The sequence below is a fragment of the Photinus pyralis genome, unplaced genomic scaffold (assembly GCF_008802855.1).
Source record: "Photinus pyralis isolate 1611_PpyrPB1 unplaced genomic scaffold, Ppyr1.3 Ppyr1.4_LG5, whole genome shotgun sequence".
Taxonomy (NCBI): domain Eukaryota; kingdom Metazoa; phylum Arthropoda; class Insecta; order Coleoptera; family Lampyridae; genus Photinus; species Photinus pyralis.
Window position 1 is genome coordinate 9312106 of NW_022170596.1, and position 20626 is coordinate 9332731.

The window sequence follows — 20626 nt, forward strand, 5'->3', positions numbered from 1 at the left end:
TGTACACTTCATAGTATACTTGAACTTGAAAGAAAAATGGTAGGATCGCTTATAAAATTCTACAATATACGTCAGATCATGATGCATTTTTCTACAGATTTACGCATTTGCTAAATACAAACAACAATATTGCGATAAGCGATTATATCTTAACATTATTTATTTAGTAATACATAGGTACATAAACTACATTTTTTTTATTTCTATCACATTATTGAGTATTCAGTAATATGTAAATGACTAGTATTTTTTAAATTTATCACAAAATAATTTAAAGCTGAGTGTCACTTAGAATCATAGTTTTCTCACAATTGGCAAATTGCACATCATAAAACCTAAACGTAATCTGAAATGTGCTAAATTATTAAATTACTTACCTATTTCTTGATAAATGTGATTAAAAAATTAAAAGCCTTGTGACGTACATCACCCATCCAAAATAGGACGATGTTAATGAGCATGTTTTCTCTAATACTACAAGAAAAAATATTTCTTTGATTTTACACCAATCAACGAATGTAAACACTATTTAGAAAACTATGAGGCTACCAGACATCCACAACGAAAACTTAACAGATTCTGGACGTATCTTACTAAAAAAAAAACATTCCAGAAACATAACTTCATCTAAAACACCTTATATACAAATTATTAACGGCAATCAAAAAAATAAATAGGTAAAAAATTGCCCTACATTAAAATTAATGATTTTACACACGCGAGTTTCATTAATTTTAATTTATGGTGTAAAATATCACACTGAACAACTATACTTATTTAGAAAGGCAATGTAAAAAATCCAATTAAAAAAATATAAATTCACCTGCCGTTCGACAATATTGGAATTTTGTAATACTATTAAAGCCCGGTTTAATACTAATCTTCAAACGGTTGCAGATTTATTTGCAAAGACAGCCAAGTATTTTTGATCATGTTGTAGGTATCGACACATTTCCTGTTTATAGGATCCGTTTCGGGTATTGTACTTAATGGGAAACTCTCGCCCTGTAAGTAAACACATTTTTTTATATAATGGCATTGAAGCTAAGATCAGTATATCACTTCAGTTGAAATTATCTAAAGATAAATGCAGATGGTAGTGTTGTAATAATAATAATAATAGTAAAGTTTATTGTGTACCCAATGGACTTTACACTCGTCATACATAAAAGGTTCAGATTAGAAACAAGAACAGAAACATGGGACAAACGAATCTACATAAAAAATTCTTCTATGGAGTAATATGCCTTTTCAATTAATACATTTTTTATAATGATTTTGAACTGTTTCGGTGGCGTGTACGGTTGGCGTAGATTTAATTTTTGGTTATACCCTATACACTGATTATTATTATGACTCCGAGCTTGCGTGTGCATTGAATGCATTTCCGGTAAATGCAGGTCATTACGAAATCGAATGTAAAGTAAATGTACGTAAATCTGACAGTTTAAGAGAATCACATGCCATTAAGTAGCTGACAATCATAGGTTACTATTGTAAATCTGCTGGTTGGGAAAAACAGCTTACAGCTGGTCTCCGCCAGGATAATAAAGTATTATTATTATAAAGACTAAATAATAGTTGTTACAAAGAAAAGAGTCTTTGTTGACATACTTTTACAAGAAAAAGTGATTTATGTTTATCCATTTATAGAAAAACTAATTGTTCAGCCAATGACGGCCAATTTTTGTTTTGATCCCTAAATCAGACGGTGACGTAAACCTTAAATCGACAGTTCTCTAAATTCGACATGTCGAGGTACCTAAATCAGACAAAAGCGATTAGTTCAAATCTTTACTATAAATATGATTTAAAGCACATACAAACTAACAAAATGAAATATACAAAACCTTTTCCAAACTAATCATTTGTTATAAATTTATTCTAAGCATTTATTCATTTCTTCTACTTCAAAGCATCCTCTTCTATTTACTTTTTTAGGTTGGTTTCATTCAGGCCATACCAACTTTAGTCTTCCTGTGCTGGCCACTTCCCTTTGTTTAATCCACTTTTAGTCACTGCACTGTAACGTTTCGTTGAATGTACTCTTGATTTTGTGTAGCTGACTGAATGCGCTCTTAGTGCGTTACGAGTAGTTGGTACCATTGGAATAGAGATCAAATCACTTTTGCTTTTGTCATTGAAATGACAGGTCGATCTTTGCGAAAAATTGATTCGAATGGGAAAATTCCAGAGTCGTCACGCTAATATTAATTATCTAAGCGTCTTTACGCGAATGGGGTGTGGCTGTATCCTCTTTAGGCAAAGTTATTTTCAGAGAATTCCTCTTTGTTAACACGTTTCGTTTTAGGTTATGCCATATGTTTTAATTTAATTACCTGCATTTGATTTACCATTCATTAATGGGCTATGTAAGTTTGAATTAATTGGAATTGGGTCATTTTGACATTGTAGTTTTTGGATATATTTTGCTTTGTATTATGGACGCTTACCTTAGTTGGCTCTCTCATTTCACTTGTGTTAAACAAGTTTTCTATTTTAATTTTGGTCATCATTGCCCGAATTTAAGTTTGACCGAGTATTTTGCTATACTGATCAGAGCTGTAGTTTTGTACATTTGCCGTTGTTTGTGGGATTTTGTCACATTACGATTACCTGACTATGCACTACATTAGGGAGGACCCAATAATAACCGGAATTGACCTGTTGTGCGCGCACGCTTTGTAGTTACGAGTTGTGCTGTTAGATGGTGTTAGTATTAGATTGCTGTACTGTATGCTCTTCCTGAAAATCAAGGTCCAGAGCACTCTCCATGTAATTAAGATCTACCTAGTCATCATAAATCATTGTATTCAAAGTCTTGATTCAGCGTAAAATGTTAATGGTTTTAAAGAATTTAACCATTTGATTACTTTGTACATTAAATGTAACCTGTCTTATTAACCAACCTATTGAACTGGATATATATCACATTTTTGTGGCAGAGTTTAATTCAACATTTCAATAAATCTGCCAAATTCATAGGTCCATTAATTACCGATTTCAACTTATAAAATGTGAATAAAGAAAAAACCATTCGAAGAGAACTTAAAGCTAGAAAGACATCAAGTTCAAATTAATGAAATGTTTTCCAAAGAAAGTCAGGATAGTTTTGGAAGATACGAAATGCAAGCAGGGAGCCCTGAAGGAGGTAGACCTAGCCAACTTCAGGAGCAACCTCAAGCAGGCCCAGAAGAAATGAGCCTAGTTAGTGAAGATAAAATGCCAATACCACAAGCCAGCCGTACACAAGGGGAGATCCATAAATGAGCTGAAATGATGAAAACCCTTCAAAAAATGTAAGAATACATAACGTGCACCGTTTCAATTTTGAAAAATATGGTCACTGTCAGTTAAACCGCAAGCGCTGGGAGAATACTATTTAAGAGTATTCCATTTGTTGCGCACTGCATTTCTGTAATGCTATTATGTAAGAGTTACAGAAATTGGTAGCACCAAAGTGGTTATTATTAATATTCACTATTATACAACAAAAAAAACACACAAACATAAACATAATATGTATGGTGTTTTAATCCCGAGGGTGCAGTTTGTTGCCCAAAACTAAGTTGAGTCCATAAGTAAAATGGCGCTTCGGGTAATCTTCTTACAAATTACTATAACGTAAATTTAATTACCTAGATGATATATTTATTTACAATTAATTCACAATGTATTTAGCACAATCCTTAAAATAGATTCGATTTATAACAGATAATTATTATTTATCACTCATTTGTCTCAAATTTATAACGTAGATTTATCACACACGAGCACGAAATCACTACTCATCAATTTGGCGTCGATGTTGGAACTCCCATTAAACACATTTCATTTTGCTTATATAGAAAACGGAAAGTTTCTAGAAAAAATCACGGAACATTCTTAAAAAGTCTAGAAGGAAAGAATGCGACTTCGTGGCGTCTACTGTGGCGCCGTTGTCTACTCACTGTATTATGTAATTTGAGTACCTGTTCTATTCTAACCAATGAATTGGCTGGTTGTGGTTAGCTCAGATCAGAATTCGGGTACGTGATTTGATTAGAAACAGAGAATTGAAGGGAGTGAGAGGTACGCTTGGATGCCTTACTGAGTGTCTACAACACAAGGTAATCGGACGTTGATCAATGGAATACAGAGTAATTGTTTTGTGATTGTGCGACTTACCTTATCATTATGGTAAGCCCACAACATTTCTAAAGTGGAAATAAACTTTTCTAATTCCGTATTTGTTGTAAAATACAGAATCCAATCTCCACTACTTTCGTGCACCTCTCGACAGGAGAACTCCTGCAATCGAAAGAGCTAATTAGTACTCACTCATTTGCTTTCGCATACCAAAATACACCAGCTCTGCTCGGCGCACGGTAACCTGAACGCAGTAATATCGGCGATAGCAGCACAAGATAAAGCCTGCGCACCCTTAATTGGTATATGGGCATCACGTAAAGACAACGAAGAATTTAATGTACATGGAAAGGCCTCTCTTACTGATAAAATATGATCGCTCGTCATTAATAAGGAACATGATTGGGCTGGAAGCTTTTCTCGATGATTATATGTCTAAAATAAACTTACTGAATGAGCTTTAATAGAAAGACATCCCATTACTTTACTAGCTGCGTGGACTAAGGCTTGCAACCATTCGCTCGCGACATACTCATCGGGTGCTGCCAAATGTAAAGTTGTCAGTCCCACTTGCACTTGAAACGTGTGAGGTCTACTACAGTTGTAAATCCTCCAAGCACCTTGACAAGCTCCATTAATAAGCGGTAATACTCGCATTGGGAGTCTGTGTGACGGAGACGAAAGCATATACAATATACCCGCCCTGTAAAGTAGTACGTTTACCATCTATTGCACCATGCAGAAATTAGCATTACTTCAAGATGAAATAGGCGGTTTCCCATCTGGTGTCAGACTCCGCCATTTTAAACATTAGAGGACCTTCCTTAGTAGGTCCGAGAGGTGTTTCACAAATATCCACGTTGTAATCTTGGATATTGATAATGCTGTAATGAAAATATTCTTCCTCCTAACAAATATAATCTGATTAATTGAAACAGTTATTAAAAAAACAAACCTCCAACACGGTTGTTTGTCTACAAATTGATCGTCTAAGATTTACCATGTCTCTCATAGACAACTGCTTAACGGCCGGCAATCTTGGTTTATTAATATCTTTCCGCATGGCCATTTCTAACTGTCCAATAAGCTCATTGGTCAAAGTTTCGCTGCCTGTAGTTACAATACATTGCATGTCATTGTCGTAATTTGAAAGATGTATGGTTTGAGCATTCGGACCGATTAGTATTGTATTCAGTTCGGTATACGGTAATACAAAAAAGTTACAGTACGAATTATTGTGTTTAACACCCGTTATGTATAATGTTGTGCTGCTTAATATGGCTATTAAAGGCTTGTTTTCACCGCTGGTTGTGTATGCGCTGTACACTGGAAATACCTGTAATAGAACGAATACGACATCAATTTATTTATCATATACAAATTTGAGCACAACACAACACAACACAAATTCTATTAAAGACAGACATAAACTATTTAAGGGAAATCTATTGGTAAATTGATCAAAAGGGGGTTGATGTAATTATGTATTTGTGTTCAATTTATTCTGATTTCTGCACGTTCTAGTTCTGAAATTAAGATTTCTTTATTCAACTGTCTGTCGAACGCCTGCTTGCGTGGTATGTGTAAAAACATGCCTTTCTCTCTTCCAGCGTTGTTGTTTTAATTTCTTTTGTACTGAGGAGTAAATTTTTGTCCTTGTCAAGTAATTGTGTGTTTAATCGAACCCAAAGTGCGACCCAGAGAGAGTATTCAGGGTAGATTTTTCTATTCGTGCCCAAGAATTATGTCATGTGTTAATCAAAGTTTGTAATGGTCGGGAGTTGATTGAGGCCACTATATCTTTCAAATCACTAATATTTAAAGTCAACATTAGGATTATACTTTATAGTGACGTGCCGGACGTGTACAAAGAAAAATTTAAAGGTTCATATGGGCTGGGCTAGCTGGACAGGTGTTTTGTGGGTGGCTAAGTGACTGTTTGCCATTGCACACAGCAACATCAATATTACTTACCTTAATAAGTTCTTCTGAATAATTCCGAAAAATTTCATTCTTAAATCGATACAAATACGTATCGTTCTCCCCTCGGGAAATGTTCTTTTTTCGTCCGGCAATAATTTCCTTTTCAATTTGCAGGTCAAGCTGTTTACTTCCGATCGGATTGGCTTTAGCGCCCGGCACATACAGTTTGAAATAATTCCGAGAAGATTTCTGCTTCCTTTGCAATTTCAGATCCATCACCTTTTTCATGGTTACGTTACGCAAAAATCGATTAATCAGAGAAGATTTTGAAGAAGATGGCCTCATGTTTTGCAAAGATTTTGAAACGCTAACGTCGATATCAGACCGATCGTCGGAAGTATCGGCTTTTAGAGAATGTGACGAGTAGCCTTTGTTGGCCTTCTTTTTTGGAGAATTTAAATGTCTCGTGTGGCCCGATTCGTTATAATCCCAAGTTGTATCACTGTCTGAAAAATCGATTGTTGCGGACGAGGCATATTTCTTAATGCTACCCAAATTGGAATTAACAGGCTTATCTTCTAAAATCTCTTCTTTGATGGGCGTAGATGCATTTAAAACATCAAAATTTTCTTTCGCTTCCTTTTCGATGGCCTTTTTCTCACGACGCTTAAAAAAGTTAAGTTCATTAAGCAACATCTGGTAGACGGTAGAGCTTTTCGGCTTTGTTTGCTGTTCAAAGGTTTTCTGAAATTTTTCATATTCGTAGGAATAGCTAATTCCTTTGTGTTCATAAACGTTACTATCACATATAATTATATTTGAGGATAAGGTTTGATTGCTCGGATAATTTGGGTAAAATCCCTCACTTTTAGTTAGTTTCAAATTAGTTTTCGCAAATTCTAAATTTAAGTTTCCGATTTTTTTTACAGGAGCAGGTTGTACTTCGTAACCATCAAAACTTTTGGTCGAGTGTTCGGAGCTTGAGTATTTTCTTTGTCTTTGACTTGGAATATCAGAAGTAGAATATATCTGTAATAAAAAAACGAATTATACTTACAAACTTGACCAATTAACGCTGGTGGCAGTAAAAGAAAATGTTAGATAATAATTATCCCTCAAGCAAATCTGAGTGTGAGGCAGAAAACAAGCATCGTCTCCAAATAAACTAAACGTTTTGCTCTTAAAAAATTTGTATTTCTTCTTCAATCTCATCAACTAACAGCTTTGCCTAGACTTTCAAATATGTGTTTGCGCTACTAAAGTTTTTCTAAAATGGGTAGACAACTTAATGTTGGAACCCCTTTGGAACGAGAGCTCGTTCAGATGTTAAGATTTCTATTTATTAATTGTTGGATGGCTCTAAATTGAGTTAAAAAGTTGTTAGAAAATTGTAGGATGTAGATCATCAATATTAAAACTATTGTTATTTCATACTATTTTTTTATTTTCTCTGTTCCCGGCAATTCCGTCCGCCTATCAGTCAATGGGCGCATTCAGCCGTACTCACCGCTTACATAGCTGTTCCTAATCCAACTTTCTCGTTTACTCTTTCTCATTACACTACAATGCACTGCACTAAATTTGTTTGTTTAGACCAGAGGTTTTCAAAGTGGGTGCCGCAAGTACTTCATAAGGGTACCGCGAAATTGTTAAATGTATAATTAACTTAAAATTACATAAATCAAAAATGGAATTAAAACAATTATAAAAAATGAATATTCGTTTTTTATTACAATTCTATGTTTTTAAGTTTCTATTTTATTTATTTTTGTTTCATAATTCATTAATCAATCATATGCTGGTATTGTGTTGCGTATCACTTTCTCTTTTAATACTCCGACTGTCAATATATCTTGTCAACTAATCTTGTTACGTACATTATCCATTTAATTTCTCAGTCTCTCAGTGGCTCGGTAAGTGGCGTCACGTAAATATTAGAAAAAAAATTCCAAAATGGCACTTCCCTCTCACAATCCTTCGCTCCTTCTTTTTCCGTTTCCTTTTTTCCGCGATCTATTATAGAAAAAAAAGCGCGGTCGGGGGGTTCGAACCCGCGTCATCATAATCGAAAGGCGGCAGCCTTACACTTGCAGTTTGCGCTCCGCACCGTCCTATTTAATATTAAAATCATTTTATTTACTATTCCGAAACTATTAAATTCGCTTTAAATGCGTATATTACAGTGACTTTCAAAGACACATCGCCCATTTTAATGCCTTATTTCCTTTCAAATGGACAAATGCACGTTAAACAATTGTGAGCCAGGCGAGCGGGTGGAGCTCGCCTTCGGCTGCCGAGTTTTATGCATGGAATACTCCCGTCCAAAACAAGTAACCTTAACAAACAAGAGAGAAATATTAAAGGTCCTTGAGAATGAGATGAGGATACGTCTTTCAAAAACACGACACAATAATCAAGGAAAAAAAATTTTTGTTTAGAAACAAACTTACAAAAATTATTTTTTAAAAACTTCTCATCCTAAATATCTTTACTAACTGTAAAAAAAGCAAAAATTAATAATACTTAAGGGTACCGCAAATTCTGTTTAATAATTTTAGTATGCCGCCAGACAAAAAAGTTTGAGAAACACTGGTTTACACTGACACCATTGCTGTCCCACGATGGTAAATTTCAGTTCCTCCTCACTCATGCTGACGATAAGTATTTACAATGAAATAAAAAATTAAGTTTTAGGTTATGAAGTATAAACAAAAACAAAATTGGCAGGTCATGATACATACGCGCCTTTACTTCGCTGACTATTCTAGTGGAAAGTACTTTCGCTGAGAAAAAATGGCGGGAGCTGTTAAACGCCCAACGACCACTGCGCGTTCAACAGTTACCTGACATTTGTCCAATCTCGCACAATTACGACATTGTGCAAGGGTGCACCATCCTGTTGAAACCAACAGTTTCCAACTTTTGTTTTTTTTGTGTACTGTACATCGTTGTATTCGTAATAAAAAATGCTACTCAATACAATATGAACTTTTTTAGGGGCCATATAAAAAAATAAAGATGATGATGATTTCTTCAAAACGAAATGTTGTATTCAATATCTCCCAGTGGTGTCTTGTAGAGCTCAAGAAGTGGCAATGAGGAAGTGTTTTTTATTTTTCTGTGACTGCTCAAATAACAAGAAAAAATAAAACCGAAATCAGCAAATTTTGGTGTTCTGGCATATCTTCGGAAGTTGAACTGGATTCTTCACGGAGCTGGAAGCAACACATAAACACCATTTGCAAAGCGTGTGCTAAAAATTGCTATGCTTTGATACGTTAAACTCAAATATCAAGTAAACATGTTACCAAGACATTTTCGAGGACATTTTATTATGCAAATTTTGAAGCAAAAATACGATACGCTGTTCTGTGTTGAGGTTTGGCACCTTCAACATTCTTCAAAAAAGGACATTAAGAGCTATGGTTGGTCTCGAGAAATTTGAATCTTGCAAAAAACCTTTATTGAGGAACAAATATTAACGTTTCCTAGTATATTTAAGAAACGCGTTTTATTCCAAGAATATTTAAATTTTAAACATCAATATACAGTGTGTCCCAGATCGGGTGGGATTGCATGGGCAACTTTCTTATTATTAAAGGTAGAGAATTGGTTAAATGGGCAATGTTTTGCAGTTTTAGATGCTTATTTAAAATTTCCTTGTGGAAATTCAAAACATCTGATGTAATTACTTCCATCGTTTTGTTGCCTCGAATAGATTTTGTTTCATAGCCTACTACTACTTGATTAAAATATAAAAACCGTTGATATAACTGGTAGGTATCTTATTTTCAATCTTATGCTATGATAGCTCGTTGAAAAGAGAATTAAAAAATCTATCAGATAATCTAAAAATCCAATATGGCGCCTATTTAACTTTAGAAAGTTGGTAAATGTTCGTCAAAGGTAGCCACCTTGAATTAATTTTGGACATCAATTCTAAATTAGGCGTATCAAAATATAAAACTTTTTTTTATATCTCTTATACTTTCGATGAAATAAGACATTAAAGGAAATGACCAATTTTAGTTTTTTTGAAATTACGTCGAACCTATTCGACATTTTGAATTTCCACAAGGAAATTATTATTATTATAAATATATACTTATTAATGGGAATAACCTGGTCACCCATCCCATCCTTCTATGTTATGGTTGCTGAGAAAAATACTAGGAAATATACTCGGAAAAATATTTATAAAGAAATATAAATGTTTAACGCTTGGGTAAGTAACTCTCATTCAAACGAGACACTTTGGACCCTTGGTTTATTTGGAAAAATTATTTGTTTTAGCCTCTCTACAATTTTTTGACATATGTTACAATCTCAACACCAAATTAAGATTGGTTCTTCACGCAAAACTGTTTTTTCTTGAACTCTTCAATAGCTCATTACGAGGGGTACACCACTTCAAATTTTGTGTACACTAAAATTCTAGCAAATTCTAAAAATTCTAGAAAAATAAAAAAAAAATTTCAAAATTCTAAAAAATTCTAGAGGAATTCAAAAAAATTCTACTAGCCTGTTGTTGAAATATCAACGCATTATGTACGCGACTAGCATATAATTTTTCCGCTAGTACTATGTAATTTGCGAGGTAATTTGCTACATACTTACAACTCTTGTACCTAAGTAATGTATTTTACCTAATTGCAAAATATTAAAATCACTAAATGAATTTATTTATACGGTCTTTTTTAACATAATCTGCATGCAAAGAACTACAAAGCTAATGCTTCAAACCCGAGCATTCCACGATGATTCCTTCGAGAGTTATACCAGAGGTTATACCTAAAAAACCAAGTAAAAAACCTTTGACCACCAGAACAGCCAAAGTGTGTAATCGGTACTTTTTTTCATAAACGCGCTAAAAATATACTTAGTAGGAACAATTTTCCAATATTTTATTGGCCCACGAAAACTCGTATAAATTGCTGATTGTAAATTCATCAATGAAAATTCAAAAAAAGTTGTAAAAAAATTCTAAAATATATAAAAAATTTTAGAAAATTCTAAAAAATTCTACAAAATACAGTGCAGTGATTTTCTCCTCGGCTCATGATAAGTAAGACATATTTAATATGGAAAATTGTTCTACGATAACTAATAATGAAAGGAAACTTGTTGATTTTCTAAAGGCAGATGATACATACCGAAACGTCCTCCTGCCCTTCCGGTACGCCTCTTTCCGCCAACGGAACCGATGTAGAGAAACTAAACATATTCTTCAAGCTGCCGAATATGTTCGAATCAAGCAAATTCGTCTCAGACTTTTTCTTACGTAGCGTGACTTCCTCCTGTACAATGTTCGTATCGATATGCTTAGCTTTGGTTTTCTTCAGGCAGCTCGATTTGGGCAATTTTTGCGTGGGAGGATCCCTTTTAACGTTCCCATCGTCGGACGTCGAATTCGAATAGCCGGTGTCTTCCTCGTCGATGGAACTGGAGATACTCGCGCTGGAACTCGACGACGAAGACGAAAATCGAGCGTGGTGAATGTAAATGTCCGACTTGACCTCCCTTTCTGGAACATTGCTGTGGTAGTAGGGCGTGTCGCCTTCCGCGGCCCAACTGTAGCGGCCCTTTACGACATCCGGCTTACGAGTGAAACCTCTTTCGAAGAAGCTCATCGACATATCAAATTCGTGAGTGATGAAACCGTGATTGATGTGGATGTCATCTATTTTGGTGCTATTTAATATGTCTTCGTGAAAAGAAACTCGTTTCTTAGGTGTATCTGATTTTGATTTTTTTCGCCGTTGACGTCTGTATACTATCTGATCATCGGGAAGAGGATTTTCTACGGATATTTCCAAATTGTGTTCTTGTCGCTCTACTTTTAGAGATTCATTGACTTCCTCGGACATGCTGACGTGCATTTCATTATCTGATTTGGCATTTTGCGATGTGTAATCCAAAAGTTCGTAACTGTTTAAAGAGACGTTCATTAGATCGTCGTTTTCCAATTTGCAATTCTCTTGTTTATCGTTAATTATAGGCTCTAGTTCAAAAACATCATCCACTGTCTCAGATTGAGGACGTAAGACACGTTGTAAAGGTTTGCTATATTTAGGAGACGATTTTGAGTCTGAATACAAGTTGATTTGATGTGGATTTGCAGCAAAGCCGATAGGAAGTACAGCCGGAGAGGTGTCAGATTCGCTTACATTATGGTTATCTATATCACTCATCGTCATAAAAACTGGTCTAGCTTTAGGAGCTTCTTGTTCAAGATCCAAGTTTTCTTTTTTAATTGTTTTCGCATGTTTTTGTTTCTCGTTTTCTTCGTCCATGTTAATTCCTGTGTCACTATCGCAGACAAAACCGCTCATTGACATTAAGGATGTGATTTCGCTTTCACTGTCTAAAAGTTGGACACCCGAATCTACAGGGGATGTTAAACTTGACGCCAGCGAGACCATGCTAGAAATCATTGGGTTATCTTGCTTGCACAAATCAAATGTAGATTTTTGCTTTATGAAATCTTCCACTTGACTATGTGGGAGATCTGCTGCTTGGTCACAATCCATATCTGAAATGTTTCATGACAAATTGTGCATAATTTTTAACAATTAACAAAACATAGCAGATAGAAGGTTTCACAAATGACCAACTACCTTTTGTTCGGTGTTCACTTTAAGGCGATATAATGGTGAAACTCCCTTCTTCCCTTGTTTGCACTAAACATTGCACAAAAACCTTAAACTTTAATGTTAAATTTGTTTAATTACGACATTATTTATTGTGGTGGATGACAATTCACACTGCGCCTGTCAGAAATTCGTATTGATCTCCAATGTGAGCAATTTTACCAAAGAACCCAGTACTCTATGTTCTATGATTGTACAATCACCATTGTACCGGGTGATCCAAAATGACTTTGGACAGTTTGAATTTTTCGCAAAACATTTATAAAGTGGGTAACATACCAAATGTCATTTATTTAAAAGCAGTAGTGGATCAATTTAGTGGATCACTAAACAATAGTTACAATTAATTAATTAAAAAAATTAATTTATCAAGCTGTCAGGGAAGCTTAATGGACTGTAATAAAGGTGAGTGACAAAAAACTAACATGAATTAGGCGGAATTTATTAACAAAAACAAACAAAACGAAAATAAAATTGAAAGCTGAATCGCACACACTTTACGTCAACAACTGTTGTTACAATTTTCTATCCAACTTGACCGTGAACGAAATATGATAACAAAACTGGATCTCAAATACAGAAAATAAAAATACTGTGTACAAAAGAAAATGTGTCATTTCTCAACACAAGCACACTTCGATGCATGTATTTAAATATTTATTCTAATGCTGCCCGAGGATGCTCAGCGCATTTAACATTTTCGTCTAAAATTAATAGTTTTGCCACAATTTGCGAAACACCACTTTCCACCCCTTTCAACCCCCCGGATTTCACCCGCGGAAAAATTCAGTTGTTTTAATTATTTTTTCCCAATTTCTATTCATTTCACCTGCCGAAAAACCCGGTTTCGCCCGGTAACTAATTTTTTTTAAATAAATTATTTTAGAGCTATTTAGCCTGGACTATATCTGTCACGAGTATCTAGAGGACGCGCGCACCTACGGCGGCACAAATTTAGATGCGTTCGTGCATAAATGCTCCCATTTGATTGAATAGAATTAGGAGCGCGGGGCGTTACAAAATCGCACGACATAAAACCGACCTAAGGGCCTTTTTTTCACACGGACCACTCTGTGGCGCCACTCAGAAGCGCGCGCTATGTTCTGTTTGCAACTTACGCACCACATGCAAGCCACCAACCAACAGGTCAGGTGTCTTCACTTTACAATGAGCAGTCGAAGCCACGCATTTCAGTGGGAGTCGACCATTGCCCGCCACCGTGGCACTTTTAAACAGGTGATCGCGCTCGCCAGAAGAGGTCCACAAACAATGTTTCTTCAAAACGCACAACTCAGTAGCGCTACAGTAACTCTAATATAGAGTCACTGTAAGTAGCGCCTTTAAGAAACGCCACAAAGTGGTCCGTGTGAAAAGACTCTAAATCGCTCAGCAGCGCTACTAAGTGGCGTGCGACTTGTTTCGCCGCGCGCCGGCAGATGACACTCGCGAAACTAAATAATAAAGTCACCATGGTACAATAAGAAATGAAACAAAATAGCTGTCAGTTCCAGTCAAGGTTCCAGTGCATCGACGCTCTTCTCACACTAGACGCCATTTTTTTTAAAAACGGCGGCCTCTCTTGGTACGTGCGCTTTCCATGCAAAAAAATTGCCTTCACTTACGCGGTAGCGCCTCTGAAAATCGCTTCCCACTACGTCAGTGGCGGCAGTGCCCACCCTGAAAAAATACAGTAAAAGCGCGCGTTTGTGTAGCAGTAGTCCGTTGCAAGTCGCGCAGACTGGCCACAGCGCCGCTCCGTGTGAAGGCGTCCATATAAATCAATGTTTGGCTACCAGCGGCGCCACTCTACAGCGCTTCTAAAACGTCTCGTGAGAAGGGGCTCCCACTTTTGATTACATTTACATTTGATTAAATGGTTATTTAAGTGGTTATTGACGAGTAGGTGCAGAATTGGTTTATTCCATTTGAATTTGTATCTCTGCAGTGTTATTTTTTCTTTTGGAATTGTTGTTTGTAATTGCATATTGTTTATTTAAATCCGTTCATTTAATTGTAAAACGTGAAATTGCGTGTTTAAATGTATGCACATCTGGTAGTTTGCGTTATCTAATCTAATTGTAATTGGCACATTTTTGATAAACACCACAGGAAGGTGATCATTCTGTAATGAAAGTGATGTTCCCTTAAATACGTGGGAGAAGATAAAAAGAGCGCTGCTGTTGTTTGGTTGGTGACGGCGATAGTTGGAAAAGAGTGTACGTCTTTTTACGCTATGTTTATTCAGTTATCCACCCGTTTGATTGATTGAAGACGCAATTCGTCATTTTTTATAATATTTCTGTACAGAAGAAAGTTAACTGAAGTTGTTACAACAGTGTGAATCAAGTTGAAGTAGAGGAAGCACTTTTAGTACACCGTGAGATCTTCTGTCAAGGTTTTCTTATTATCAGAGTTAAAAGTCCATGGCGTTCGCACAACCACCGATAATATTGTCATCGTATTTAACAGGCCGGTTTGTTTGTTAAAGAATAGTGAAATTCTTAGCGTTTGTGTTAAGTGCACCTATTTATCGCAAACATGTTTACGGCCAGATAAAAAGAAAAATTGTAAGTAATTTTTAAATTTTCTTATATTTTTAATTATCGAAGCTTCTTTTCCAGGAGTTTTGTTTAAACGTTTTTATTTAATGTATTTCGGAATAAATGTTTGTCATTGTTAATCAATTAATTGTGTTTATTCAAACCTACTGCGCGACACGGATAGTTTTCATCTCAGGTTTTTATTTTCATGTGCAAGAATTATCTCAGGTGTTAATGAAAATTTGTGTAGTATCTTTAGAATTTTCGGAAATTAATCGAGGTTACTGAGTCTCCCACGTTATTATTTTCTTTCCTGTGATTCAATGTCTTGTAAAATCCATGTTATATCTCTACCTACTAATGACCACAACATTGTCGATTAAGTGGAATAATTATGGGTTAGATGGAAGAGCAGAGGTAGACTTTCTACTCCTGATTTTCGCCCTTGGCAGTGTATTTTTCGTGGCTAGCTAAAACAAAACCAATAAAGACCGTTATTATTATTATTAATTATTTAAGACAATATTAGGATTTGTAGCAGATGCGTGATGTGAACGAGGAGAAATTATAAAATTCATAATTTAAAGATTATTTTATATAGTAGGTAGTTGACCACACACCATTGGAAACAGCCGTATAATATGTTAATATCCTATGGCTAACTATTACACACAACAAAACACAAAAATCAGACTACTTCAGTTAGCAGACCGATTTGGTTGAAATTTGAAACAAATATTCTCTAAATGGTCTTGAAAATCTTTTGGAAACCATTCGAAAATGGCGAATGCCTTTTTGGCAATAAAACCAATGTTAATTGATTTACGTATATTTTTATAAGGAGTAGTCCGATTGAGCTGAAATGTTATACCGATAGCCCTGAAAGCTGAGAAGATTTTGGAAACGATTGCAAAATGGGATATGCTATTTTAGCTACAAAAATTAAATTTATTGAATAAGGCATTTTGTTTGAAAGAATAAGCTCATGGAAATTTTAGATCACGCGTCTTATATAATCGTAATCGTATAATCTATACATAAAATAAATTAAACAAATATAGCAAACGAGCTCCTGGGTATGGCTATAGCATGTGCAAAACCAAATTTTAAACCTGATGTTAGTTTTGCTTTTATTCGAAGTGGCTATGTATCAAATTTCATTTAAATACCTTCATAAATAAGAAAGTTTGCAATTCGATCTGTAAATGGTCGAGATGCGATGGAATTGTGTTTTATATGGCTAACGCTAAGCGCATATTGAATTTCATGCAATTTGGTTCATAACTAACGGAGATGTCAAAAGGGCCTACTTTATTTTTTGGACTACATTGCCAATTCACGAAGTTCGATCTACAAGATAAAGAATCCACCTGCAAAATTTCATCGTAATCGGTCCATTCGTTTACGAGTTATCGTGCTAACGGACGGACGGACAGGCACTGCAAAATTATAAACTCGCTAGGAGCTCGTTAATAAAGCGTAGCCGTAGGTATTACTTACAGAACGAGACGCAGCCGAGAGACTCTATCAGCATAAAGTGCGATGCGAAATAATAATGTTAAGCATCGATGGTTTTTAAAATTATTTATTCCAAAATAAGTCACTAACATAACAATTCTCAGTTTAATTATCTAAATAATAGGTTTTACAAACAACTACATACAAAAATATGACACAAAAAAAACGTTAATCAGATTCAGATTCAAGTGAATCACTGAATCTAGCCGTTGGAATATTCTCGTTTTCTTCGGAGTCGGTAATAGGGGTAGGAATGTCCCAGTTACAATTTTGTTTACTTTGAATACTTACACGTTGTTTGAAAACAGTCTAAAAAATGTCTGCACGGCGTGTTGCTATAATCAAAAGACTTACGGTCACTTTAATATCGTGCATAAATGTCCTATGAGGGATAGCGTTTGCTGAAAAGTTACCAAATCTTTCAGCTTGCCGACATTGTTTTGTTTTTTCGGCAAATCGAAACATTCGCTCCGTGGTTCGTGCAATATACCTCAATTCGTGCAATGCTTGAAGCGATTCTATAAGTTTACTTTCTCTCAACAGTTTGTAGAAATCCATTTCCGTGTTATACTCCTGAAACGTTTTCAGTTGGACCAGTTCAGAAAGTGGCCGGGTACCTCCAAGAATTCTTGCTCCAGTAACTTTTCCTGTGAAATTCGTATGTGCTGCGACCAGTTATGGAATCGACGTGTCAGTTGAGTGACAAATGCAGTGTCGATTGCTAATGGTAGCACGCCTGCGTTTTCTAAGTCACGACTCACTTCCATCCAGGTTTCACCTAATTTCAACGCTAAGAAGTTTTCTGCCAAGTGCAACGTGATCTAAAAAGTCCCGTGAAACCCAAAGATATTTATAACACAGTCATATAAAACCTTGTCTTCAGTCTTCAAGTTGTCGAGGTTAAACATGCAATAGTGTTCATTCGCTATATCAACTGATAAGTTGTGACGGTTATACAACAAGTTTATTATGGCGTAAACCTTTGGTCTACAACTGCCAAGAAGGTCGACAATAGCTGGTGTGCTGTAGAGATCTTTTTGTATACCGAAGGTTTCGTACCACTGCTGTTGACCCATTAGTGGAAATTCAACATCTTTAAAATACAAGAAACAATTTCAAATGATCATTAGCAAACTTCCTTACCAGACACAGTTCCGTCATATGATGTCCTAACACCCATTTTCATGCACTCGTCCCTAAAAATTGTAAGTAGAGCGGGAAATAGTGGCTGCCCGGAATTTCTCCAAGTAATTAAGTAAGGAATACCAGTTCCTGCATCGCACAATTCAACTAAAAGTCCCAATCCTACCACTTTAATTGGAAATGCAGACGCCTACAAGCTCAGTAAATCGGACAAAATTCATTAATACTGATGGGACAAAATACCTACAGAGATCAAATCGAGTAGTAGATATACACCACCGCTTCCAACGAAGGCCTGCAAATTGTTATCATCCCAAGCCACCGCCTCCCATAGAAAATCAAGTCCACATATCACCAACTTGGGATTAATTACCGGGTCTTGTACATGCGGAGTTAACACTCTTCCCAACAACTTGGTACATAGATCTATAACATTCCCCCACTTCTTCGGTTTAACGAAAATTAAGCTTTCTAATGCGCAAAAGGCGTACGTTAAGCACTCTTGGCTATTCAGTGATAAAATCGCAAGTGAAAGTAGCTTATCGCAAATGACTAAAAAATTGGGGTTAGTTGTGGGTGCGAATTGCAATGTTCACCTGTTAAAATGTTGAATGCGTCGTGATTTACAAAACTTGTACAAATTTCTTTGTGCTTCATTGTAGCTATGGCGTTAATGGATTTTAAACAATCTCTTAATAGCAGCAAATCGTAGGGTTGAACATTGAAGCGCTCAATCATCGATAGCATTCTAAAAAATTTCTTATTTGTTAAGACATGGAGATGGGGAGATCTTCCATATTTGAAGTTCATACAGTAGTTACCTAAGTGGGCCATTGCTATTCAAAAACTCATTAGGTACAGCCTGAGCAACCATGTGCAAGGCATTTATAGCCATTGAAATTAACTTAACCTGTTGATCTGGAAGCCAGGGTTTACTCAGTTCTGGAGTTAGTATTCGTATCAGAGATGGAATGATTCTTTTCGGATGTACAATCTGGAAAAATCATCAGCAAATAGTTTACTGGCCGTGTGAGATAAAACCTTGAGCGTCAAGGGAAGTTTCGAGCAATAGCATATTGCAAGTAGCAACATTTTCTTAAATTCGTAATCATAGTCGTTGGTACCAAACGTAACGTTGGTAATCCAGGTACCCCCCGTGCCAAATTCCGTTGCTGAACATAGCACCCCGATATCTGGTTAGGTAAATCAGGTGTATCAGTTTGGAATGTATCGTAGGTACTTACCGTTCGCCAGCCCCGATAGATTTAACTGTAAGTTGGGAAATAAATCCATACAGTGAAGTATGACGGACATAATGAAATTTCTATAAATTTGGTTGTTGTTATTCGTAAGTGTCCTGAGCAATGACTGCAAACATCTAAAAATATCTAATTTATAAAATGGATGGCCAGATGTTTGCTACCGCAAAGCCTCTCGAGAGGGACCCAACAAATTTCGTTTGAATCGATCGGTTTCATTTCTGCTAGCTTCCAATAGGCGCCAAATTATCTTACAAGAAATGACGAAATTAGCACTAGTGAGATTAATTCGTGTTAGTATATAATCCAAAGCATCCTCTTGAATCATTTGATGGCCTGGCAGAAATGGGTTGCTGTTTGAAGACGCGAAAGTCTACTTACATACTGCATCCGATATTTTTACGAACAACCAACAGATATCTAAAAGCGCGTCAAATAAATCTTCATCCGCTAATTCTAACAACTTTGTCACAACAGTGGGCAACTGACTTCGCTCCACACTTTGTAGCAAGGCTTGATGTGGCACGCTGTTCACCACTATGGGAGCAATTTTCCGAACAAGATTTGTAATGGCCAATAAAATTAAATCTCTTAATTCTACTTCTTGGACCTCTATTAACATGTAACCAAGAAAGGAACAATATTCATCCAAGTCCCTGCCAAGTTCCAAAACATCAGAAGCTCTTTCCAACAAAGGTGGTACGATCGCCAAATTCAATAGTGACTTTAAGCGTGGTTTAAACAAGCAAAATGTATTGATGTGTTTAAAAAGGTGCTCCAATATTTTTATGATGTAAGGAATGTCGTGCAACCACTGTAAGATAAAACTGAAAATTATACAATACAGTAAAGAACGAAAGGATACAAAAGCGCGCGGCGAAAGATGTATAAACTTGTCGAGCAGATCAGTTTGTCTTTCAAGTTGATGCGTTGCTATTTCATCATGCATAAGAAAGGCTAACTTCCTGACTATCCATTGCAGATTTTGGGGGCAGTTTTGGTCAAGGACAACCTTTTCGGACTCGCATTCACAGGAATTACTATCTCCATGTTCTGACATCTGAAAGCGTGGATCTACTGATGTGATGATACTAGATTTTTTGCTTACTTGTGTTACAACGAGAATGTGAATAACAATCGGAATATAAATCGCGGTCCCTGATGTTAAAAGAAAATAAGCAAAATAGATGAACGAACTAAGCATAAAACAATTAAATTGCCAATATGTCAGCAAACGAAATGAATGAATTTGAAGCAAACGAAAACTACCTGAATTCAGTGGTGTTCCCATAAGGTATACTCCATGTACGCCGTATACTCTCAAGGATTTTTTAGACATATATAGGGTATACTCTCAATCAAATCGCCACTAGACATGATAATTATACATCAAGGGAATTTAAGGTCTTATGTCATCCGCAAACACGTTTTTTTACCAATTTAGACTGCTGAAACTGCGTTTTGA

General features: G+C 35.9%; 2 protein-coding genes across 3 annotated transcripts; both read right to left on the minus strand.

Moving 5' to 3' along the window:
• Nucleotides 1-142: 142 nt before the first annotated feature.
• Nucleotides 143-12825, minus strand: LOC116170534. 2 transcript variants are annotated; one of them, XM_031486996.1, is made up of 9 exons: nt 12669-12825; nt 11205-12583; nt 6103-7080; nt 5084-5464; nt 4884-5035; nt 4612-4831; nt 4339-4563; nt 4168-4290; nt 143-1005 (listed from the first exon to the last, which is right to left on the minus strand). In XM_031486996.1, exons 2-9 carry the CDS (start codon nt 12579-12581, stop codon nt 877-879), a joined length of 3585 nt encoding a protein of 1194 aa, XP_031342856.1. In that variant the 5' UTR covers nt 12582-12583; nt 12669-12825; the 3' UTR covers nt 143-876. The 2 variants fall into 2 exon arrangements, with proteins under 2 accessions (XP_031342856.1, XP_031342857.1); XM_031486997.1 differs by lacking the exon at nt 143-1005 and adding an exon at nt 3663-4097.
• Nucleotides 12826-16927: 4102 nt separating this feature from the next.
• On the minus strand, nt 16928-20221 carry LOC116170131 (cilia- and flagella-associated protein 69-like). The gene is made up of 13 exons (XM_031486318.1): nt 20027-20221; nt 19543-19975; nt 19326-19497; nt 19147-19280; nt 18944-19095; nt 18724-18896; nt 18499-18650; nt 18150-18454; nt 17903-18092; nt 17632-17852; nt 17377-17580; nt 17114-17332; nt 16928-17068 (listed from the first exon to the last, which is right to left on the minus strand). The coding sequence occupies exons 1-13, from the start codon at nt 20219-20221 to the stop codon at nt 16928-16930; spliced, it is 2691 nt and encodes an 896-aa protein (XP_031342178.1).
• Nucleotides 20222-20626: the final 405 nt, after the last annotated feature.

What these genes read in the sequence shown, in the direction of transcription:
- LOC116170131 (XM_031486318.1), bottom strand. Translation starts at nt 20,221, where the DNA reads ATGTCAGAACATGGAGATAGTAATTCCTGTGAATGCGAGTCCGAAAAG. An exon ending in AAAAATATCGGATGCAGTAT is followed by an intron (nt 19,498 to 19,542) that starts GTAAGTAGACTT and finishes CATTTCTGCCAG; the next exon opens with GCCATCAAATGATTCAAGAG. An exon ending in TGGAGCAAGAATTCTTGGAG is followed by an intron (nt 17,333 to 17,376) that starts GTACCCGGCCAC and finishes AAAACGTTTCAG; the next exon opens with GAGTATAACACGGAAATGGA.
- LOC116170534 (XM_031486996.1), bottom strand. Translation starts at nt 12,581, where the DNA reads ATGGATTGTGACCAAGCAGCAGATCTCCCACATAGTCAAGTGGAAGAT. An exon ending in GACAAACAACCGTGTTGGAG is followed by an intron (nt 5,036 to 5,083) that starts GTTTGTTTTTTT and finishes TATATTTGTTAG; the next exon opens with GAGGAAGAATATTTTCATTA. An exon ending in TAGTCCACGCAGCTAGTAAA is followed by an intron (nt 4,564 to 4,611) that starts GTAATGGGATGT and finishes AGTTTATTTTAG; the next exon opens with ACATATAATCATCGAGAAAA.